This window comes from Pinus tabuliformis, chromosome 7 (genome assembly GCF_031772625.1).
Source record: "Pinus tabuliformis cultivar Carrire ecotype Pingquan chromosome 7, CPIR1, whole genome shotgun sequence".
NCBI lineage: Eukaryota > Viridiplantae > Streptophyta > Pinopsida > Pinales > Pinaceae > Pinus > Pinus tabuliformis.
In genome coordinates this window covers 120,321,934-120,348,276 of record NC_142293.1, presented here as the reverse complement: position 1 = coordinate 120,348,276, position 26,343 = coordinate 120,321,934, and the positions used below count along the sequence as shown (strand labels likewise).

At 38.9% G+C, this 26,343-nt stretch overlaps 1 protein-coding gene across 4 annotated transcripts in view; it reads left to right on the top strand.

The window, feature by feature from the left end:
* The window catches only part of LOC149246037 (uncharacterized), a 223,517-nt gene that overhangs the window by 132,718 nt on the left and 64,456 nt on the right, over nt 1–26,343 (top strand). For 3 of the 4 annotated variants that reach the window (XM_089457824.1, XM_089457823.1, XM_089457822.1), the window contains one exon: nt 85–231. In XM_089457824.1, coding sequence (XP_089313950.1) covers nt 85–231 — 147 coding nt within the window. Of the gene's footprint in view, nt 1–73; nt 232–26,343 lie in introns of all 4 variants that reach the window. The other variant, XR_016266515.1, reaches the window with a different exon arrangement.

Below are 26,343 nucleotides of genomic sequence, written 5' to 3'. Positions count from 1 at the left end.
ACTCTTGGGAAATTTTACTGCTTAGCATATTTCTCTATTGGTATGGCTTTTATGATGTAACATTCATGGAAAGTTGATTGTTAGGTCTTTGAGTACCGGATGGCACATGAATATGGAGTCGAAACCAACCTTGAACCACTTGGATTTAGTGTTGCTAGATGGGTTGCAGGAGGTTGGCCAGCACTAGAGAAGGCTGGAAAATTGTATAACTGTGTGACAGTAAAAGACATGGTAAATACTAATAAGAATCCTTATATTATCAAGTTTACCATTTTCCAATGCAGAACATATACATTGCAAAGAGTTCTTCAACACTGTAGATTAAGTGATTTAATTTTTGTGCATAGTTTTTTTGAAATGGCTAGTTTTGCAGGATGTTAATGGTGATTCTGGGATGGTTATTTGGTTTGTAGACATCCCAATAAACTGTGATTTATGTTAAAGAAATAGAGTCATACATGTAATTACAGGATTGCTAGGCTTCTGGGATTAGCCTTATTTTGTCCCACCCATTAATCTGTAACAGGATATGGGGTTGTAAGAACCAAAAAATTGGGGGTATCATATTGATGTTTAGGCTTTTATTTGCATTTGCTTATTTGATCATTATTCATATGAAAAATTCATTTGGCCTATTACCGACCATCCGTGGGTGGTATCTGTAGTTTCCGCCTAACACACACACCTAAGTTAGTATGAGAAAAGCCCTTAACCCCACAAGGTGTGGTTTGGTGGCAAAACTAAGAGATGAGGCTGTCACCTATTCCCATCTCTCTCCTTTTAAGCTCTCTCTTAGGTAAGCTAAGGGGGGTGGTCCCTAGTGAAAAGTTAGATGAAAAAAATATGAGGTTTCTAGGAGATATTAATGTCAATTGGATTACTTTAAGATTATGAGCAAGTTTCAACAAGTATGATGAACAATACAAGATATGAAATGAAAGATATTCTCAATAACCATCAACACATAATTCAAAGATGAACATGTAAAACCAGTGCCTTCAAGATTGCTTCAAAATAATAAACACTTGCTCAAAAATAAAATGTTTCAAAATGAAACACCAAGTAATCCTGCAAAACAAATGAATGTTAGAAAAAGATGATATCAATTTGCAAGATATATAATTGCTCTTAAAGAAATGCTTTAAGCAATGATACTATCATTCATGATTCAAAAGCATGTTAAATAGCAAATGACTTGCAAAAATGAAATGAACCAAAGCTTTACTTGCCCCAAAAAGATATTGCACTTGCTCAATGAAATACTTCAATAAAATGATCACTTCAATGGATGTTCATCATAACAAGTATATAAATAAATTGCAAGTAAAATACTTTGAAAGTAAAGTGAGTTAAAATGATATGCACTTAACTAAGGTTAGATGCAATTATCTTGGTAGGTTTTAGACTAAATGCCTATTCTAAATGAGAGATCTTCTTTTCAAACTCTTGCCAAAGGGTAAAAATTGGGGTGACTATAAGGAAGAGGGGCTGATGACTCACTAGTAGTCATTAACGATACCCTTCCTCTCAGCCTTACAAACCATGTGTGCCTTCGTTCCTACAAGGAGACAAACCATTTTTATAACTGCAAGGTCACACAACTTTACCTTGCTTTGTACTAGTTGGAAGAATTTTCCAAGAAAATCTTTGCCCTATGATGTCTATCAACCAAGCTTATGCTTGGAGGTAAATTGAATTAGAGATGCAAGTTATGCTAATATGCCTAAATGGAATGCATGTAAGTTCTCCCAAAAAAATATTAGTTTGCAATGCTTCAAAATAAGGAAATAGTGCTCAACATAAATTGCAAATATAACTTCAATTGGAGAAATAAATGGAAGTTAGCTTACAAGTGTTGCATGTGCAATCGATTGCAAGTGAATTAAAATGATGCAAGTAAGTTGCTTGAAAATAAAACTTGTTTCAAGTAGACAATGATGATATAATGCTTCAATACTCAAGATAACAATGTAGCATAGAAATGAAGCATGTACTCAAGTGATCATGAAACAATTTGCCAAGCTAAATAGAAAGAAGTTAATAAACTAAATTAAAGCTTGCTAGAAATGTAAAGTGCTTGCATGTGAAGAATGCATTGCTTAAAGTAAAGTGTTAACTTGTAGCTCAAAGCAACATGAAATAGAAGATGCAAAGCTTAAGTGAAATTGTAGCAAACTTATCTAAATAAAAAAATGTGATGATGAGGTTGTGTAAATTTCCAATTAAGCATGCAAATAAAATGAAAACTAAGAGAATGCAAAAGTCAATCCACCCACATATTTCTCTCCCTAAATGGAGAGAAGGGATGCCATGGGTGAAACCCAAGCTCCCGCAAGAAAATTAGATCTTTTATTAACTTGCTACAAAGATGGAAAACCTTCAAGGAGGATCTTTACAACATGTGATGCTTTTGAGCACTAGATCTCCTTCTTGAAAATCAAAATTAATAACTAAAGAAGTACAACAAGAGGGCTCTCAAATTTGAAAATGCTCAAGGCCTTTTTGCATTTGAAAATCAACCTCCAAGATAGATGAATGCTTGTGCAAGAGAAGAGAGGCTAGTCCTCTTTTGTCCACGACCTTGTCAAAAAATCAGTCTTCCAAACAATGCTAAGGTCCTGCAAACAAATGGTAAGTAGTTTCAAGCCTTTGCCTCTTCAATCCTGTCAACAAAGGGTGAGCCAATCCTCAAATAAAATCTGACTTTTCTCTGCAAAACTAACCCTCAAGATTAGTGGAAAATAAAGAGAAATGCTAGCAAATAATATCTACAAATATTCTACAAAATTAGACCAAGGAATTAGAGCAAGACTCCTCTCCTTGCCTAATCTTCAACATGCTCTTCAATAGCAAAATAAAATTGATATTAGCACAAGAATTTGAGATAAATGAATTTTGACTTGAAATACAAGCTAAGGCCAAAGATCCCTGCAAACACAAAATCGTAAGATGAGGTCTTGGGAGACAACAAATGCGGGTTCTCCAATGAACTTGCTCAAGAGTGGAATGATTCCTTCAAAAATTTCCCCTCATGCTTGAGGTTTGATCCATGTTTCTACACAACTTCAAATACACATTAGATCCATAAGGGTTTAGAAAAATACAATGACAAATAAATTTTAGAGATTTATTGGAAAATCAACTAAAACATTCCCTATCTAGAGAAAATTTTCAAAACCAAATGCCAATGTAAGATAGCTCTACATTAAGAAATCTTTAAAAGCATAGTGGAAAATAATCAACACAATAACACAAGTAAAAACATGAAGCACAATGATCAAGATATTACCATGCTTAAGAAGAACAACACCTCATAAGTGAACCCCAAAGTCTTTTATTGCAATAGAAAATAAGCGTACACAAGAGCAGAACTTCCTCAAGCACAATAGCTCGTTTTCAATGATTGCATAGTGAGAGCCCATAGCTCTATTATATAGAAGTTTGGGAGCCAATCCCAAGGCAAATGGTGACAATCCCAAGACAAATAGGTGACAATCCCAATGCTCCTTCATGCAAATTCGAATTTCCCAAGTGGCAACTTGATTTCTTCCTTAGAGGCCCACGCAATCCTTGATGAGGGAGCTCGAATTAGATGAGAGGACATGTGGGAGAGTGAAGTGGAGTGGTAGGAGACCACTCTCCACCTCACTCAAGTAAACTCTAATCCAATCTCAAGTCAACTCATGATATCTCCTTGAAGCTCGAGTTAACTTCCTCAAATCGTGGATCTTGTCACTGGAACTCGTTGTCTTCTCCACAAAAAATTCGATTTGCTTGATTTGTGGCTTATGTGGAGTCCACATCACTTGGTAACTCAACTTTGACCTTTAGATGAATTTCCACCTCATTTCCACATCATTTGAGCATGTACGAATATAAGAAAGAAGATGGTAGCCTTATCTATTCCATTCTTACTAAGTTGGGACCAACCTGCTCTGTGTTTGTTTCCACTTTCCATTCTACTAGAGAAGCCTTTATTTCTCAAGGACAAGACTGCAAGTCCCCCTCTTTTGATGCCTTTTGTGATTCTTTAATAAGAGAACAAGAAAAACTCTTACATCTTGGTCTTCTTAATCTTGGAAACTCTTCTAAGAAAGTCTTAGCTGCCCAACACCAACCAAATTCAAAGAATCCTAAGAAGCAGTATCTTAAAAATAATGGTCCTAAACCAAACAAGGGTCCTAAGCAATTTTAGTCTCAAAATGAAAAATCATTTCAACAAAATGACAAGGTAAATAAAAACAAAGGGAAGAAGACTGATAAACATTGCCACTTTTGTAATCAAGATGGCCACTTAGAATCCAAATGCTTTAAAAAGATGGAAGCCTTGGAAGCAGCAATGAAGAAGCATAACATCCATTTGTAGCACTCTTCAACTCCAACTTCATCATCAGGAATAACACTTTCTACATGTGGTTGTCAAGCATCTCGGTTTGGGTATGCACTAAATGTGTCTTCTTCTCATTTTCATGAGTGGCTCATTGATTCTGGAGCTTCTTATCACATGGCCAAAAACAAAGCCATGTTTTCTTCTTTAAATGAGTGTAACACCAAAAATATATATGTTGGTGATGTTAGATCTCTTAGTGTTGTAGGGACTGGAACTGTTCATCTAGACAATGGTCAATTTAATGATGTATTATGTGTTCCAACCTTATTCTGCAACTTTCGATCTGTATATCAGATAACTCATTCAGGTGAAGGTAAAACTGTTGAATTTTCACCTTACAATGTTGTAATTAAGGACCTAAGAGATCCTAAACAGATTTTAGCTACTGGCATTGCTGATGATTCTACAAGGTTGTATAAGTTTAACAGCTTTGGGTCATCAAATCTTCCCTCGGTATTTGTTGCTCATAATGATGAAGTGAGCAAACTTTGGCATGAGCGATTTGGTCATTTAAACTATCGCTCCCTTCAAAATCTATGTAAAGAAAATATGGTGACAAGTCTTCTTGTGGTATCTTGCAGAGATGGTGTTTGTTCCGGATGTGTACTCAGAAAACATCATCGAGATAGTTTTGAAAAACGTGCCTCTTGGCATGCCTCAACCCATTTACAGCTTGTGCATAGTGATTTATGTGGTCCACTTCCAGTTGTTTCATTCTCTGGCTACAAGTATTTCTTAACTTTCATTGATGATTTCTCCAGACGCACTTGGGTATTCTTCTTAAAACTCAAGAGTGAAGTATTTAACATGTTCTTGGCCTTTAAGGCCTTTGTTGAAAAACAATTTGGACATCAAATTCTTAAGCTAAGATCTGATAATGGCGGAGAATATGTTAACAACAAATTCATCAACTTTTGCACTGAGCATGAAATTCGAATGCAAGATATTGTTCCATATACTCCACAACAAAATGGTGTAGCTGAAAGGAAGAATCGCACCTTAAAGGAAATGGCTAATTGTATGCTTCAATCTAAAGGACTTAGTCTTAATTTTTGGGCAAAAGCAATTAACTGTGCAAATTACATAGTAAATCTCACTCGTACTAAGGCTTTAAAGAATATCACTCCAGAAGAAGCATGGAGGTCAATTAAACCAGATGTAAGTCACTTTCGTATTTTTGGAAGTGAAGCATGGGCCCATATTCCAGATGAGAAACATAAAGCTTTAGAACCTAAGAATGAAAAATGTATCTTTGTTGGATATTCTGAAGATGTGAAAGGATATAGACTTATTCCATGTAAGTCGAAAATTTATCATTAGAAAAGATGTAAAGTTTGCTGAAAATATATTGGCCTACGAGCCTAGTTCGGCGGATGTGCCACCTCTCTCCATCCCTTCTACTTCTGAAAATATTTCTTCTTCAGATGATGACAACGAGGATGATAATCCTCCCCCACGTTCTCAAGATCCTCCTTTAGCTCCTCAACTTCCAAAATGGGTCTGTGCTACTCGGGATGCAACAGGTTCTCTTGTAGGTGATCCTACCAGTGTTGCACGAAGCGTCCCCCCCCCCCCCCCCGCTCCGAAGCTCCGAATCGCGCCCCGTACGGAAGCGCAGTACGAAGCGCCTTCCGAAGCGCGCTTCGGAAATTAGGAAGCGCGATTCGTAAAAAAATTTGCGCTTCCTGGAATTTCTGAAGCGCCGGCTCTGAAGCGCGCTTCGTACGGCGCTTCGGGCCGCCGAAGCGTGGTGCTTCGGAGCAGGAAGCGTGCGCTTCACGCACGCTTCCGTACGCTTCGGCGGAAAGGGGCGCGCCCAAGGGAAGGAGGAGGAGCTAGGAGAAGGAGGAGGAGCTTGGAGCAAGAGCTTGGAGGACTTCATCTACAAGAGCTAAAGAGGTAAGTTCAAACCCCAAACTCCCTTGTTTTTTTGAAATTTTTTTTGTATTTTTCTCCTCCCTCTCCTACTCTTTCCCATTGTTTCTACTTGCTCCTTTATTTACAGGTTGCCGTTGTCCACCACCTATATCCATATTCCAAGATGGTGTTCTTTTGGCTTCTATGTATCATTCCACTCTTGGTTTTAATGATGGCAAGGGTGAGGAATAGAAGGGAAGAAACAGAAGAGGACACTGGTGATGGTCCTAATAGTAGTGACCCAATGTACGATGAGGAGGAAGGGTTTGAAGAGGAAGGGGATGAACTTGAAGGGGACACTGAAACACAAGATGGGAAAGCTACATCAACACCCTTGTGGAACTATGTGACCAAACTTGATGGGGGAAAGGGTGGTGGATCTTACAAATTTGTGTGCCCTCATGGTTGTCATGGAGGAAAACCATATTGTGGTTCATATACCCGTCTGAGGAGGCATCTTTGTTGAAAAGTGTGCAACAAGAAATGCTTGTTGAGAGTGCAACAAGATGATGGAGCTTAGTGAAAAGAGTCGCCTTCACTAAGTGGGCCCGCAGGCTATTTTTGGCACAAGTCTATTTTTAGACTATGTCTATTTTTAAACATATGGATCATGTCTATGGATTGTAGGTTGCTGTTTATGGATGATTGGTCAAGTTGGGAAAAATAGATGGAATTCTATTTTTGATGAAAGTGTGAGTGATCACAGTGTGAGTGATCAAAGTCTATTTTTAGACTGGCTGTCAAAAATAGAAAAGTCAAATATTATTGTCTCATAATAATATTTGGACTATAAACTTGATCTTATTCTCTTGGAGCACTTCAGTTTGAGCTACAGAGGTGGCACATGCAGCTGTCAGAAGGAAATACGCTTTTCTTATGAGTCAGTTGAGTTGTTGCATGCATGACTTCAGTTAGAACTCAATCAGTTGAGTTTGGTGGAGTTGATTGTGGAGTTGATGGAGTTGTGTTCAGTTTGACTTGGTTAAACTAGTTGCAGTTAGTCTAACTGCAGATAGACTAATGATGAGTTGTTAAACTAATTATTAACTCATAATACAACTATAGAATACATCAGTTAACTCAGTTGCATGTCAGTGCATGTTCAGTTCAGCAGGGACAGGTGTTAGAGAATCAGATTGCTATCAGTTGTGACTATAGTTGTGCACTAGATCTTGCACAATCAAGGGATTGAGTATGCCAATGAGTTTGCTCACGTATTTGGCCCACATTTTAGCCTTTGCTCACGTCCACAAAGAGTGAGTGACTATTTTGCAGGTGAAAAACGAGTTTGGGAAGCTATTCTCATCAGTTCTCAAGCAGGTATTGAGTAGTGGAGGAAGGCAAGCAGTGGGATAGATTTGGAGATCAAATCTGAGCTGTATTGTGTGTAACAGAAGGGCGTGGTACTGGATTGCTTGTGATAAGCATTGTACTTTGTAATGTTACATGATTCAATCAATATAATATACAGATAGTGTGGGGTTTTTAGCGAGATGCTTTCCCCGGGATACATACTGTGTTTATGAGTTTGATTGATGCTTCTATGTGTGCCTGTGGATGTTTTTGCTTCTGTAAATTGATGATCAACGTAGAGGAGATTATGTATTATACATGTTCCGCTTAAATTGTATGATTAGGATAATCTCTGTTGAATATGTGTTAAATTATTCAAAATTTCTACAATCTTTGTGGGGTGCTGGACAGTGATGAAAAAAAGGGTTCTGTGGGGGTACAAATTTGCCCAAACATTTCAACTGAAGAAAGAAGAAAATACATCCAAATAGAGATGGCTGCACAACAAAAAAACAAGAAACAAGAAACTCATTCTGAATCAAGTGCAACCTCTAAATTTGGTAGTTGCTCATCTCCTCATGGTACTTCTGCAAGCTCTGGAGGTAGAAGAACAATAGGGGATTTCCTTAATGTTGCTGGGAGGGATGATGTGGATGGAAAGATAGTCCGTTTTCTTTGTGCTTGCGGTGTACCATTCAATGTGCTTCGCTCTCCCTATTGGCATGAAATGGTAAAGGCCATCAATGAAGCCCCAAAAGGATACAAGGCCCCCAACTATGAGAAAGCTAGAACAGTGTTATTAGAAAGAGAAAAAGCTAAGGTTCAAAGAGCTTTGACACGTTTTACAAATGAGTGGGTAGATTCTGGGGTATCCATTGTATCAGATGGGTGGACAAATATTAGAAACCAACATTTGATAAATGTTCTTGGTGTTTCTTCTAGTGTTGCAGTATTTATTGCATGTCATGACTCCTCCTCCATCACTGCATCTGCACAAAACATTGCAGATCTCCTATTGAAATCAATCAAAGATGTTGGTCCGAATAATGTGGTTCAAGTGATAATAGATAATGCAGCAAATTGTAAGGCAGCAGGAAAAATTATTGAGCGTACTCATCCACACATCTTTTGGTCTGGGTGCCTGGTTCACACATTGAACCTTTTGATGCATGATATTGTGAAACACAAAGATTGTGGGTGGATTGCTGAGGTTTACAGGAAAGGGAAGCAGCTCATTAAATTCATCACAGGGCATACAAGGGTAAACTACTTCTATGGCACTTACTCCAAGTTGCAATTGCTTAAAATTGCAAAGACAAGATTTGCTAGTTATTACCTCACCTTTAGGCGGCTAGTGAAGGTGAGACAAGCTTTAACTAATCTGGTGTGTGCTGAAACATGGGATGAAATTAACACTGACACAGATGGTGCTAATGCAGTCAAGGACACTGTTCTTGACAGTTACTTTTGGTCACAGGTTAAATATGTTTTGCAATTCACCAAACCAATTTATTACATGATCAAGTTTGCAGATTCAGATCGACCAGTAATTGGGGAGGTGTATGAGCAAATGGATAGCATGTTGGGGCAGATTAAAGACATTGTTGAGCCTAGAGATACCACCTTGTACAATTATATTCGTGTAGAGGTGCAAAACCGATGGGAAATGCTAAATATTCCATTGCATGCATTAGCATATGTTTTGACACCTAAATACTATCATCCATCATGGCTTTCAACACCAGCACCTGGGGGGAGAAGCAGGAGAAAACCACACCAAGATCAAGAGTTTCACCAAAAATATATGGCTGCATTGAGTAAATTAATCCCTGATGAGGAGGACGCTGCATTGGTACGGAGACAGGTGAGCAACTATACGCTCAACACTGGTCCATTTGGGAGCATGCATGCAATTAAAGATCGAGAGACTTTTTCTGCTCTTGAGTGGTGGAACATGCATGGAGGGGGTACTCCACTTCTACAGAGTTTGGCATTGCGGGTGCTATCACAGGTGGTAAACACTTCTTCTGCAGAGAGGTGTTGGAGCTCTTATTCTTTCATCCACAGTGTTAAAAGGAACAGGTTGAGTTTAGACCGGGCAGAGAGCTTGGTTTATGTTCATTACAACTTGCGATTGTTGTCCCATTACTGTGAAGATGCAAAGTCTAATAAAGACTTGTTGATTTGGGACAAGAATCCAGAGGAGCCCAATTTGGAGGATGGAGTGTTGCGACTAGAGCAATTAGAGGATGCTCTTATCCAGGTATGTCCATTGTGGTATGAATTTTCCAATTTTCCCTTATAAAGCATTTCTCTAATTCATGTTTTTAATTTTTTTGTTAACTAGTGTTTTTTTTTTTTGCATGAATTTTTTGAGCGATTCTAGGATGATGATGACCGTGTTGATATGCCACCACCCCCACCCCCATCTGGTCCCTTGGTTCCTAGGTTCCATGGTTCAACACCAACAGCAGGGGGTTCTTCTTCATCAGTTTCAGTGCCACGACTTACACAGGCACCATCTTCTTCATTGCCACCACGTGGAGGCCCGCCACCACGTTCTATTCGTGGTGGAAGGAGGAGAGATTAGTAGATATATTCACAATCTACTACTTTTTGTCATAGATTACTCATTAGACTTGTAGACTTGTGAATTTGAATTTTGAACCTTTTTGGCTTGGCGGTGACCAAGTGACATATTTTGTAAACATTATTATTTGAATTTTGGACATGACAAATGTTGACAGTTGCTCACTTGCTAGATAAATCATAATATGCTCTATGTTTTATGTTTTATAATATGCTTAAATGTTTTATGTTTTATAATATGCTTAAAAATTTGATGTATGCTTGTAATAGCTAGAATATAGATGATTGTTGTACATACTAGTAACTACAATGGAATCATGGATGCCATATCTATCTTGATTTATGCAAAAATATGCATGTTTTCATGTCTTCTACAATTAATTTGGTATTTGGGATGTTTGTTTTGAGTATAAATGCAAAAAAATATAAATATATATATATATATATATATATATATATATATATATATATATATAGCAGACGCTTCCGCGGACGCTTCGCTTCCTAGATTTTTGGAAAATGACGCTTCCGCGCTTCCGCTTCCGCTTCCGCGCTTCCGCTTCGCTCCCGCTTCGTGCAACATTGGATCCTACAGATTAGTGACTTACACATTCTCAATTCGATAGAGCCTCTTCTTTACTAGCTCAAGCTTCAACAAATTATGATCCTGACACCTTTGCAAAAGCTTCAGGCCATCTAGATTGGGACACAGCTATGGATGAAGAATATCATTCATTACTGACAAATGATCATGGGATCTTGTTCCTTTTCCAAAGGGACGAAAACTTGTTAGATGCAAATGGGTTTACAGAACCAAGTATGGACCAGATGGAAAAGTTGATAAACATAAAGCTCGTCTTGTTGCTAAGGGTTTTTCACAAGTTGAAGGCATTGACTATACTGAAACCTTCTCCCCTGTTGCCAAAATGAACTCTATCTGCCTTGTTCTTTCCCTTGTTGCCTCTTTCAAATGGGAAGTCCATCAGATGGATGTTAAATCTGCCTTCTTGCATGGGGACTTGCATGAAGAAATCTATATGGAATAACCTCCTGGCTTTATACAAACAGACTCCAGCCTTGTATGTCGGCTTAAGAAATCCCTTTATGGTCTCAAGCAAGCCCCTCAAGCTTGGTATGCCAAAATGGATAGCTTTCTTTTAGATACTGGCTTTTCTAGGTGTCATTTTGACAATACTCTCTACACCAAGAAAGTGGGCAAGTCTCTTATCATTCTTGTTCTTTATGTTGATGATCTTATACTTACTGGTAGTGATCCCAACCTTATACACCATGTGAAGTCCAACCTTAAAAAGAAGTTTGAAATGACAGACTTAGGACACTTGCATTATTTTATTGGTCTTCAAGTCTTGTAATCCAAGGAAGGTATTTCCCTTTCCCAGTCCAAGTATGCCCGTGATCTTCTACACCACTTTCACATGGAAGATTGTAAGCCAACCCCTTCTCCCTTTTAGTCTAGAGCCAAACTTTCAGTCACTTGTACTTCCCCTGAAGTTGATGCTACCTTATATCATCATCTGTAGGAAAATTTTTGTATCTGACCGATACTCACCCTGACCTTTCCTTTGTTGTTGGACTTACTGCTCGGTTTATGCGAAACCCACATGAAAGTCATTGGAAAGCAGCTAAAAGAATACTTCGTTATGTTCGAGGTACAGTTCAGTTTGAGATTCATTACAGTGCAAAAGCATCTCGTTTGTTGGTTGGTTTCACTGATTTTGATTGGGCTGGTGACCCTGATGATCAGAAGTCTACTGCCGGTTATGTCTTCACTCTTGGTTCTGGACCTATTACATGGGCTTGCAAGAAACAAAGTGCCATGTCTCTTTCTTCAGCAAAAGCAGAGTATCGTGGCATCGTAGAAGCTAGTAAGTAAGCCCCGTTGCTATCAGATCCTGTCAGAGTTTGGCTTTCAGCAGGAGCAGCCGACTACACTTTGGTGTGATAATCAAAGTGCCATTCAACTATGCAAAGATCCAGTCCAACTTCAACGCAACAAACACATTGAACTACACATGCACTTCATCGGAAAGCTCATTCATGATCATGTTCTTAAAGTGCAATATTGTTCAACAATGATCAAGTTGCAAACATATTTACAAAGGCTCTCACAGAGGCGAAGTTTACTAAACTTCGATTTATGGTTGGAGTTCAGGAAGTTGTCACTAAGGGGGGATAGGCTCTAATGCCTCCTTCCTTCTCCTATTGTGTCATATTTGTACATCCTTCAATCCTATCCCAAGTTGTTCTTATGTTAGGATATTCCGATACATAGGAAATAGTTAAGTATAACTTGGTCTAGTGTAGAGTTAGGTAAAGTGTGTTTCTTTACTATGTACTTTTGTAACTTACAATCCGACGGTGACGATATGTAGTGATCTGACGGTTCATTCTCACCTCGGTATTACCGACACTTGATTCGTGGCTTAACACCCGATTGGTCTATGATCTTTATTTAAAGAGCATGGAGGGTCATTGGTAGTGTGACTGTTCATGAGAGAAGCTTATGTAAATTATTTTTCTCTTATTAATAAATTGCTTGAAGTGGCCGCGTTGGCTTGGGCTGTGGACTATTTCCCTCTTTGAGGGTTTTAACCATGTTAAGAATACTGGTGTATTGATCTGTGATTTGTTTGTGAGCGGTGTCTCTGGTGTTCTATCTGAGGAACTTACCTTGTAAATTCCTACACATTTATTTAATTGTTGGGCTAATTAATTGCCACATTTTTCACAAAACTTATGAAAAGTGGGTTTCGAAGGTTTATAACTTATTTTTTACCCCTCAAAGTGCGTCATAGTAGAAAGTTGAGGGTGAGAAGTGTAAATTTTAGCACACATACTCCATCTGACTTCTTTAGGCATCACTTATTAATTTAGATTTTATTCAAATTTCCACCCTGTAGGAAATTTAAAAACTTAAAAAATTGACCCCTAGACTTAATCAAATTCCACGAAATTTTACAAGTGATCTACTATGGTAATATACAATGACTCTAGACATTGGGACTCACCCAAGGCCTCACCATCAAGTTGCACTCCAACTTCTAGGTTATGCTTGGAGGAAAAAACTTAATTAATTATTAAGTCCCCGTAAGAACCTAATAATTAAGCAAGTGAAAAAAAACCCTTCTAGAGTAAACTCACTTGATGAAAAGGTCCTAGGTTACCTAGGCTTGTTACATGCCTCAAATCATCATACTAACATCACTTTACATCATCCTCGTAGGGCTTGTGGAATCTGAGTACAACAGAAGAAGATGAGAAGAAGAAATAGAGTTGAAAAACTCTGATGATACAGTGAACTCTGATGGTACATGAAGCCTATGATACATCCGCGGGCATAGAGTCTTCAAAAATTTTGGGTACACTTCAGTGATCAACAGTATCCATAAGAGAATTTTTTTCTCCTAGATGGTCCTTAGCCGACAACCAACATACCCTTGTAGCCACCAGATAACTCGATGTGCCACTATCTTTGCCACCTGAGCCAACCATAGGATCCCTCGCCCATTTGTTATGATCATATGTTTAAAGGTGGGCCTCCCAACCTCGAAGGTATGGCTTTTCATTCGTTTAATTGGGTAACTTTGTTTACTTATCATGGACACTTTTCGGCATGGATTGGTGGGGTGATTCAGTGGAAAGAGTGGGCTAGGTCTATATTCGTCTCCTCTGCCCGATTTGGTGGTTAGCCTTGTATCCTAGTCCCATGGGATCTCCTTTATGGGCTATTAGCTTTAGGGCTGACACTACATGGGAAATTCAGATTTTTGTTGTGTGGTTCCGCTTCTCAATACCATATACATCACTCCCCTCCGCTTATTTTAACCTCATTTATCACTTTTCCCATTCGGGTCCACAAAGGGTTAGCCTCTGCTGCAGGGTAAAACCCACCCGCACATACCCACAGTATGCATTCACATGATGATGCATTCACAACTGTCCCAGGATATTTAACTCAACAATGGAGTTAAATCTTCAGACCTTTTTTGGTCACGGCCCATACATCGTTCCTGTGTATAGAAACTTTAATCATCCCGCCTTTACCTCTGATCGAGACTCATAAGTCACCCTCCAAGCTTCATTGAAGGCTTTATCAAAGCCTTCACCCAAATCATTCATATCGGGACTTTAAACCCTTCGGAGCTTTTCAAATCCTTTATGCACGCATATATATATAGCACATAACCCATATATCGGCGCTATTTTCCTCTTAATTCCAATTACAAAGGAAAAGCCCTCATTTCTTACCTTTCCACTTTCCCGTATAGGCTTGCACGGTTTTCGAGGCTATACCTCATCGTAATCAGCCATCGCATGTTCAACATGGTTATACATATATATATACTATCACCCTCCTCCGACTCCGATATGACTATCGGATTGGTTAAACATAATATATAAGCCTTAAAAGGCTCGCCCGCACTTTAGTGCAACTACAAAGGAATTTCCGCTAGAACCGTATACTCCAGACTTTAGATTTTATAGACCCGCGTTTATAACGACGTCGGGCCCCCCTCTTGTCGCTTTCCCAACGCCGATTCCCGATCTCCGCCTGCACTGACGCCCAATCGCCGATAAGCCCGACACCGAGCGCCGATATATCGCTATCGGCGATATCGCAATACTCTTAACCTGCTGGCCCTTAACGCCTTCGATCGCAGATATGCGATTTAGTCATGATCGTTGATCTTGCCACAATCCAACGGTCCATGATTAATCGCACACATACATTGCGATTCTCCCAGGCTTAATTGTAATGCAATTTCAACCGTGGATCTTCCAAATCCAACGGTGGCTGAGCGATAATTCTTCACGCTTCTCTATCCATCCCTTTACTTCCTTCATGTTTTCTTCAATTCTTCGGTGATTGGCTTCTTTAAAGGTTTTGGCCTTCTGCTCCTTCGCAGCTCTTCTCCAAAGTTAACTCTAGATTTCACTTGAGTTGAATAACTCGTCGCTCTTGTCTGATCTCTGCCCTTCTTGCAGAGCTCTAATGGATTCAATGACCCACTTCGATTCTTTTGAATCGTGCAACTCTTCCTCTGCTTATTCTTCACTTGGATTTGAAATCCATTGTGATTCCTCTAGATCACTCTCTCCCTCTATGTCGTGTAGAATTTATGCCTGCAACTTGTAGAGCCTACAAATACATAATAATTCATTCACAAAATGCTTCTTAAATATATTGGCACAGATAGGAAATAACTCAGTATATGTATTACTATAAAAGACAGATTACATCCGAGACTCCTCGGTCTCGCACACACACACAGGCTTGATTTCTACTATTCGTGGCCTCTTCCTCTGCCCATAGGCTTACATACACATATATATGAAAACATTGGATTGGATTGTTGAAGGTCCGATCAATCCTCTAACAAAAGCCTAAAGCTCTACATGCATGCATACATGGCAGAAAAGCCTCCTTGAGACTTTATTCTATCTTTTCTAAAACAGAAAAGCCTCCTTATTGCTCAATGGTCCACATCTATTTTCCCTTTTATGCCTAAAAGCTCTCCCTTGCTCCTAGGATCATGGAGCTACTTATGTTCTCATTTATTTGTTTTGAGAGCATCTAATTAAATCACACTTAAGGCCTAAATATTAAATTGACTTGAGACTTAGGAAACTAATTTCCGAAAAACACATGACCCCCTATGTCTACTAATTACAATGATTTTCCTTGGGCTGAATGCTCTTGCATCAGACTCCCAAAGTAGAAAACATTCATGATTTCCTGATCATGTGTCTTCTGGTCTTGGTCTTCCTGGATCCCACACTTTGTTCTATAGCTGTCCAGATGCTTTATTCCTTTGCTACCGCTGCACTTTTGCTGTCTTTTGCTCCATTTTCTTTTTCCTATCAATCAGATTCAAGTTCTGATTGATCTTGCTTGCTGTTGTTACCATTTTCCTCCATTTGAATTGCTTCATCATCTACTGCCATATTTCTTCAATTTCTATGTCCAACATAATTTTGGGCTGGTCCATATTCTGCATCTTACTTCTGTCTTCTTCTCTTTGTTTCAAGTTACTGTCGCTGTCTTCTATGCTGACTTTTCTTTTACTTGCTTCATTCTTTGGTTTACTTGCTCTTGCTTTACTTGCTGCCATTTTTGCTTTACTTGCTGCCTCCCTATCATCCTCACCCTCTCTCATAACTGAATCATGTCTGTTCAGCATTCTTTTCAGCTATTTAATTTCTCCATTCAATGGATTGAGTTCTTCCATAGAATTCTCTTCTTTCACTTTTATTTGACTGTTCACTTGTGCCCTAAGTCACCAGATTCGGCGAACAAAATCGTTGAAGTTCGAAATTCGCCGAATTTCAAAGGAAAACGAATTTAATCGTTCGAGTTCGCCGAATTTTATGGCGAACTCGAACTTAATCACGAATTTGAATTTTTTGGCGAATAAAATCGTTGAAGTTCGTTTGCAGTTCGAAAAAATTCGTTTAGGGTTGAAAAAAATTCGTTGAAGTTCGTTTTTTACGCGCATTTTACCAAATGAACAGTCTGCGGGTTTCATTGTTTGTCGGGTTTCATTGCGCGGGTTTCATTGTTCGCTAATCGCAACTTCGCTGGAGGGTTTCATTGTTTGCAGTCCAGTCACCAATGTACAAGTCATTGTTGCCAGTTGGGAAAGTTTCTGCCGGGAGTCTTCACTGATAGTCTGATACATTACAATTTACACCGAGCGGCTGTTAATAATTTCTAGTTTGCTGAAACTTGAAGAAACAGATTTTGGTGTTTACCAGGCTTGATGTTTATGTTGGCTAGCCAAGACTTTGGTGTGACGTTTTCAATGCATCTTTATGTGGAACTACATTTTGTCAAATTTACCATGAATTGTTTTTTTAATTTCACAATGTTGCTGCCAGCTGGAGACGTGTAAATATTGTTTGAATTTTCCCAAAAGTCCGAGCTTTCTAAAATGCCTTTTTCACCTTGCCCAGTTTTGCTTTCAACATGATGAATATTGGAGAAGTTCACTATTGCTTGGGCAGATGAATGGAAAGAAATATGAGCTCTCATTTGTTTTATTATTTCATATCATTCAGTAGTCATATGTAAAAAGAACAATCAAGAGGTTTGGAATGTATAATTGGAAACCTGTTACTACGTTTATGGAAGTAAGATTAAAACTAACGTGTAAGATGTGCCACCAAAATGCTGAAGATAAGCACAAAATGTTAGTGATTGCTTGTCAATCTATAGCCAATAGCCTCATGTATGTTATGGCTTGTAACTTCTGCCACAATCTCCTGAGGCACTGTTATTTTCAGATGAACATGGAGAATCATTACATTTAAGCATTGAACTGCTGCTGTTTTTTTAGAAACTTTTTTGGGTGTCAAATGTTAATGCATTCATTCATCTTGGAATTATGTAACTTCCAGTCATAGACTTAATGTTCAATTTAGTTGTTTTATGATTTCATAAGAAGAATACTATTATACTACATCACTATGATATGAAAATTCTAACTGTTATGCTAACAATCCTTTTGAAAATGCTCAACTTTTCTAGCCCCTGTTCTCTTGCTAAGCCAAAAATTTATTTGAATTTGACTTTAAATTGATTTTAGTTGCCGAACTTTATTGACAAAATTTTAGTTGCCGAACTTTATTGACAAAATATTAGTTGCCGAACTTTATTCAAATTTCATGGTCGCCGAACTCGAAGTCGAACATGAACCTGGTGACTCAGCTTGTGCCAAATGTCCTCTAGCATCTGCAACAAAACATGCACACTCAAAACACTTGTTAAAATTAAAAACATAAGGCTGTTGTGCCTTATCTTCCTTTGGCAACAATTTAGTTTGCTGCTCTGTTTTCTCCTTCTCCTTTGTCAACACATCAGTATGCTGATTCGAATTCTCAGCAGAATTCATGAGACTGTCAGTTAATCTCTCTTCTACATCATCTGTTCTAATGATGTCTTCCTGCTTGGGTTCACAGTAGTGAACTTCTTCTCCCTTAACCTGCTGCTGATTATCTTCACTTTGAAATTGTTTGCTTCCTACTGCCTCTTTACCATCTTCAAACAACCTTTGCTCAATCTCTTTGATCACATACTCATACTCATTCATGCTGTTTAATGAACTTGCAAACAAATTATTACACCTTCTTGTCTCCATGGCTACTTGAGACACATCTTCTTCTTCAGAAACTATAACTGTAGCTTTTGTTCTACCATCAAGTTCTCTCATCAGTTTCTCCAGCAGTTTAATTTCCTCATCACACTTAGCAAGCACTTCATTTCAATGCTCTCTTCTTCCAACTTCATCCTTCACTTGGTTGCTTGATATCTTTCTCCAGCTGTATATGAGACCTATTTATCTCATCTTTTTCTAAAACAAAATTTAGATTTTGCTGGTCTTCTTCCTTCTTCATGACAATATCAACGAATTTTCCTTCCCCCGTAAACATACACAAATTGTCAGATTTAAAATCATTATACCTTTTGGTCTCACTTGAAGTTTCAATCTTCAAGTCTTCACTTTCTCCCAGAAATTCCCCTTGTTCTGGTTTACAAATGGATTCTTCCATTTCTAACTCAACTTCCTTGAGTTTTCCCTTCAGCCACTTTACTTTCTTTTGCTATAGCCTTCTCTGCATCTCATGCCATTCCACTGGCTTCTTCCTCAAGACCCAACCTAGTCTTTGGCTTTCCTCAAGCATTCTCCTTAATGCATTGAGTTGTTCTTTTAATTCAACAACCTCTTTGTCAATTTCTTCTTGACTCATCTTCTTGCCATTTGCTTTGGCATCCTCTTTCTTATATCCTCTACTGTGGCTTCTCTTTGAACCTCTGCTATGACTATCAGTAGTCATCTTCTTTTCTTCTATCTTCATGAGCTCCTTTGCAACAAGCCTCTGCAACAGATAGTCCTCCTGGCTGCAACCTTACCTCACTAAGCTCTCCTCACTCAATCTTTTGGTAAGCATGGGTCCTCTGTCTGGAACCTCTCCTTCTTGAGCAACACCTTTGCTCCTTCTAGGCTTCTGCAATCTCTCACTCTCTCTTGAGAACACTTCAGCTGTCCTCTCTATCCAATTTCTTATTGGATTCTTCAGGTTCACTGCCACTTTTCTATCAGAGTATTCTCCTTACTCTATCTTCAAGAACTCACTTGGTTCTTCTCTCACAGCTTCTCTTGCTGTCACCTGTGCATTAGTATAAAAACACACATTCTTAATTTAAAACAGAACATACCTTCAAGATCTCAGCATGATCTTGTTTCACCCATTCTTCTGCACTTTGAATGGATTGTCCTCTGGTTGGTTTCCAAGTCCTCTTTCCTTCAGAACTTTCATTAAGCAATCTTGCTTTCTCCTTCCTTCAAGGAATCTTCTGTTCCTGCTATTCCAAACCTCTGCTGGAACTGCTACAGTCTTCCAAGAACTTCAAAAGTTCTCCTTTTACAGATTACAAATCTGCTCTGATAGTAATTCTACTTTGACCTCCATTCCGCTCTGATACAGATCTGCTCTGACACCACTAATGGTGCAGGGCTACACCCGGCCACACATACCCACAGTATGCATTCACATGATGATGCATCCACAATTGTCCTAGGATATTTAACTTAGCAATGGAGTTAAATCTTCAGACCTTTTTTGGTTACGGCCCATACATCGTTCTTGCGTATAGAAACTTTAATCATCTCGCCTTTACCTCTGATCGGGACTCATAAGTCACCCTTCAACCTTCATTGAAGGCTTTATCAAAGCCTTCACCCAAATCATTCATATCGGGACTTTAAACCCTTCGGAGCTTTTCAAATCCTTTATGCACGCATATATCTATATATATATATATATATATATATATATATATATATATATATAGCACATAACCCATATATTGGCACTGTTTTCCTCTTAATTCCAATTACAAAGGAAAAGCCCACATTTCTTACCTTTCCGCTTTCCCATACAGGCTCGCACGGTTTTCGAGGCTATACCTCATCGCAATCGGCCATCGCATGTTCAACATGGTTATATATATCTATATCTATATATATATATATATATATATATATATATATATATACTATCACCCTCCGACCCCGATATGACTATCGGATCGGTTAAACATAATATATAAGCCTTAAAAGGCTCGCTCGCACTTTAGTGCAACTACAAAGGAATTTTTGCCAGAACCGTATACTCTGGACTTTAGATTTTATAGACCCGCGTTTATAATGACGTCGGGTCCGCCTCTTGTCGCTTTCCCAATGCTGATTCCCGATCTCCACCCGCGTCGACGCCCGATCACCGATAAGCCCGACGCCGATCGCCGATATATCGCTATCGACGATATCACAATACTCTTAACCCGCTGGCCCTTAACACCTCTGATCGCCAATATGCGATTTAGTCGTGACCGTTGATCTGGCCATGATCCAACGGTCCACGATTAATCGCACACATACATTGCGATTCCCCCAGGCTTAATTGCAATGCAATTTCAACCATGGATCTTCCAAATCCAATGGTGGCTGAGCGCTAATTCTTCACGTTTCTCTGTCCGTCCCTTTACTTAGAAATCCTTCGCGTTTTCTTCAATTCTTCGGTGATTGGCTTCATTAAAGGTTTTGGCCTTCTGCTCCTTCGCAGCTCGTCTCCAAAGTTAACTCTGGATTTCACTTGAGTTGAATAACTCCTCGCTCTTCTTTGATCTTTGCCCTTCTTGCAGAGCTCTAATGGATTCAATGACCCACTTCGATTCTTCTAAATCGTGCAACTCTTCCTCCGCTTATTCTTCACTTGGATTTGAAATTCATTGTGATTCCTCTGGATCACTCTGTCCCTCTATTTCCTGTAGAATTTTGCCTGCAACCTGCAGGGCCTACGAATTCATAATAATTCATTCACGAAATGCTTCTTAAATATATTGGCACAGACAGGAAATAACTTAGTATATGTATTACTATAAAAGACAGATTACATCCGAGACTCCTCGGTCTCGCACAGACACACATGCCTGATTTCCACTATTCGTGGCCTCTTCCTTTGCCCGTAGGCTTACATACATATATATATGAAAACATTGGATCAGATTGTTGAAGGTCTGATCAATCCTCTAACAAAAGCCTAAAGCTCTACATGCATGCATACATGGCAGAAAAGCCTCCTTGAGACTTTATTCTATCTTTTCTCTATTTTAAAACAGAAAAGCCTCCTTATCGCTCAATGGTCCACATTTATTCTCCATTTTATGCCTAAAAGCTCTCCCTTGCTCCTAGGATCATGGAGCTACTCATGTTCTCATTTATTTGTTTTGAGAGCATCTAATTAAATCACACTTAAGGCCTAAATATTAAATTGACTTGAGACTTAGGAAACTAATTTCCCAAAAACACAAGACCCCCTATGTCTACTAATTACAATGATTTTCTTTGGGCTGAATGCTCCTGCATCAGCCTCCCCCTCCCCGTACCCACACCTTGGGTCGGGCCTAGAACGATGCCTCAGAGGTTGATACAATTAAAAAGAAAAGAAAAAGCATAATTTAGCCACTCTCAACAGGAAATGTACCACAAAATGCAAAAGATGGTCAAGACATACAAATTTAGCACGTGGGCAAAAGCCAAACATGGGCTCTACTCCTTATCTATGTCCATCACCTTAGTTCCTGTGAAAAATTCTGAACAAAAATTCTAATGCTGCAGTAATTGATTTATTTTACCTACTTATTTTCGATAAGTTATTTATAAAATTTCTTCAGTAAATATCAAAATAAATTCTCCTGCAGATATCCCACCATTATACAGAAACAAATACATGCACAAGAATCAAACACATCAACACAATTATTTTTGGACAATTGTCCTCGGAAAAACCTAATGCGGGAAAACCAGTGCAACAGAGGACAATTTTATTAATCTTCAGCAACAATCGCTTTTACAGAAAGATTTTTACATAGACACTGGGAGAAAACACCTGAGACTTTTCTCTGAGACTTTCTGACACCCTGGAGGACTTCCTTTCCCAACTGTGTCAGCCCTGCGTCATCCTGCTTGGCTCTGCGCTGCTCTGTCCTTCACTGTGTCATCCACTGCGTCCCTGATCTGCGTCTCCCTCTGCGCTGTCTCTCAGAGCCCTTGCATCACCCTTTCTGAACTTCCTGACTGCTGCTAGTCACCCCCTCTTCCTCCACCCTGCAACTCTCCCTCTGAAATCGATTTTCCTTCCTCTCTGAGAAAATCGATTTTCCTTGGGATACTGAGTATCTGTTGGTGTATCTCCAAATGACCCTCAAGTCTTCTCTTATACTTTTCCTGTTGATGAATCAACAGTTGAGATTAAGTCCCTAATCAACGGCTAAGATTAAAATAGACTTGATTCTCGTCTCTTAGAAGCTTCTCATCCTTATCTTTATTAATACCCATTAATATTTTTATTTTCCTAAGTTTAGACTTAGGAACCCATTCAAAATGTTACTTATTTTAATAACTCCTCATCCGGATGGAATTTCCCAAAACGATTTCTGGTTCTTGGAGATCTCATGTGGCTTAGCCTCTCCACCAATTTTCATGGCTAGAGCACATCCGATGCTACCCCAAATCAATAGTTCCTATGGGCCCTATATGAGCCCCCTCCACATTAAGGAATCCATGATTGTCCCAACCCCTTGTGGGCAATGAACTGCCCCACCTTAAAGGGGGTATTTACTGCGGTATCCTACACATCATGCTCTCATCCCTTGGAGCTACGAGCAGTTATGAAGAAAAATCAATCAAAAGCAAAAGAGATATGAAGAAGGGTGGAAAAACAAAGGCTGTGGTAACTCATGTACCACGATTGCTCCCTCCTGCACTCATATACCCAAGTGTGGGTTTATTATAGCTACCCTTGTACGATGGCATGTTGTTATGAATAAAATATTCATAAATAACAATAATCAAATAATAATATTAATAATAAATGAAATATTTTAATTAATTAATGCCCATTAATTATGAAAGGGAAAAGGTCAAAAGGTGTGACCACTCACTTTCGTGGCCAATCAATGCCTATATAGGCACACCACCACGAAGGATTGTAATCACCATTCAGATTTTATTCAATAATACAATTCCTATTGCAGTTACTTACGAAATCTACACACAATTACTTTACATATTGGCTTTCTATCTTCTAATAGTGGTATCAGAGCCACATTCCAATCTCTCCCTTATATTCGCACCATCCATTCATTCCTTTCACCACTGTGTCCACTTGCTCACCATCATTGTGTTCAACTCTGTGCTCTGCTACCCGTCTAACATTATCGACTGTCTTGCTAACCTTGTAGCCGTTTGTTCCCCGCTTATGTGCCTGCACCTCGACTCCACGCCCGTATTCTCGGTCTCTTCTCTAGAACCCGACACACCCTCGCTACCGCTGCCCTGTCTCTCCCACAATGCATGCTTTCCCCATTGAATACTTCTTGTTTTGTTGTGTTCTGTTGCATGAAGAACCTGACAATCCGCTCAATATTTTTGTAAAAACCCTTAACGCCACCCTTGACCTGATTGACGTGACTGCCCGACCCACACTCCGCTCCACTCAGTCGTATCACTCTCTCGATTCACCGACTAACCGTTCTGTCCCTTGTCAGAGCTCCGACCAATTGCTGTGACTTTTCAACATATCGGGTAGGTTAGTCAATGCAACATTTGGTTATATAACAATTGGAGTGCATAATAGTTATTAAAATATAACTTGTTATATCATTCATTATAATAAGTTATATAAACAATTTATTATATAGTTAATTTTTATATATAAACTTTAAAAAACAAAAGTTATTAAAATTATTTAATTCAAAAAAAAATTGGTTCTGCCAAGAGAAAAGGCAAAATGGTGAACCCAAAAGGATTATAAGAAAATGTTAATCATTATAAGGACAGAGTCAACAAGGTGCGTTATCGCCTCTCCAACATAGAAAAGTTACAAACAGAATTTCGAGGACATGTTGCACCTATTTTGTCACGAGTTCAAGGAAGTAGTTGTGCAGAGTTTTTCAAAGTTCAGAATCATGAACCAACCACCTGCCATATCATCGTAAACCTAATTTCTGCAAATTGTAATGGAAATGATGCTAGTATGACCTTTTAATTATGTAATAACCTAGGTAAGCCTATGATTTTGGCGATGAATTTCATCCTAGGAGGTTTTTTGACCTCACCCCATTATGTGTGTTTCTGAACACGGATAATAGGCAACGCTTTTCCTCCAGCTTAAACCCAAAAGCGAGGGTGGAATTTATTGACAAAGTGTTAATTTTAGACAACAATGGTATGTTCTATGCTTTAGAGCAATTTTACTTCAATTTCTTTATTAGCCCAATATCAATATTCAGATTAGCAATCACATCAACATGATAGTAAAATGCAGATAGAACATAAACATAAACAGTAGAAGACAAGCCAAGACAAGAGGACACAAGATGTGGCACCAGCGAGGGACAATGTTAATTTTTGGTATGTTCTATGCTAGAGCAATTTATTTAAATTTTCACAGTTAGCAATCACATCAGCATTACGATAAACTGCAGATAGAACATAAATATAATATGCAGAAGACAAGCCAAGACAAGAGGACACAAGATATGGCGCAAGCCAGGGACAAACCCCACAATGTGTGGGGAAACCCTTTGATCAAATCTTCTTTTATCTTCAAAGTTCAGCAGAGAAAGACAGAGAGAGAGAGTACAATTACAACAGAAGTCAACACTTTGACTTGTCTAGATCTAAGCATAGATCATCTTCTATAACAATGAGATCAGTTGAAGACATTCTGCTTCAACTGATTCTCCAAGGTGACTCCTTCATCTATCATCGTGCTGCATTTGGTTCTCTTGCTGTACCACTCATACTGCACCATACTTCACTAATCACGTTGCTCATGTCCATGATCTTATCCATCATCATGCTGCCCTTCATGTCCATGTTCATCATTCATCATCATGCTGCCCTTCATGTCCATGATCATCACTAATGAGCATCATCATCATGTTGCTGCCTTGACAGATGGCATTCTATCCCTGTTGTTCATTGTGATAGGGCTGCTACAGGTAAGCCATTTTATCACTGTAGATTATGCTTAGAGTGTAGTAAACACAGTCATCACTTAAATACTCTCCAACATGATCACATCAATGCTAAGACTGAGATAGCAACTACAGGATTACTATGATCTCAATTAGACCCAGACAGTGAGGATAGTAAGGGCACAAAAAACACTTATGTATATGCCGAGATTAATAGCACAGACTTCATGCTAATGTTGTAACCTTATCCGCAGTCCTTTCTCCTTCATCCATCCATGATCTACAAAGTATGAGATCTGAGATTCATCTAGACTGCACCTACAGGTATGTTGAGAATGGAACCTACACCAGACCTTAGTTAATGTTGCGTCCTCATCGAATTAGATCAGGTACCTGAGATTTTGCCATGACTACACCTAATGCCCAACCGAGGTGCAGTCAAGCCCTAATGTGAATCTTCTTCTGTTTGCGGATATGAGAAGTCCGTCTCTTCTTAACAGCGTATACCTGTAACTGCTCTTCAAAACATCCAAAGGTATTTGAGTTCGTATGACTGTCTCCAAGATTCAATACTGAATGAGTGATGTTACTGAAGAGCAAAGGAGATCAAATCATTGAGCCATAAATCGAACGCCATTTATAATGTGTATACTTATTATTAATCAACACATAGTAATGTGCCATGGATGTAGTGTCGGTGCGATGCCCTTAATGCAATGACCTGATGCCCAGAGATCTATGTAATCTGAGACTGTAGTTGTTACAGACGTATAAGATCAATCTGAGACTTAACTTTTGTGGAATACAGAGAGGAACCTTTCGAAAAGTCTCAGTTCCACCTTGGAACATAAGAGGGAGAGCATACAAAGCGAGATCGGCAATGTATAGACGCAGAAGGATTAACACCATACATTGCAAAGACTATATATCACAAAGTCGAGACCAGGGATAATATAAAGATGTCATATGAGATCATGACGTTATGTTATATAAGATCATAGCATTATAATGATTATCCAAGTGCCAATTATACCTATTCGAGATCATGTTCAGATCAGGTATGCGAGAGGAGTCCCGTGGATTGAGCAAG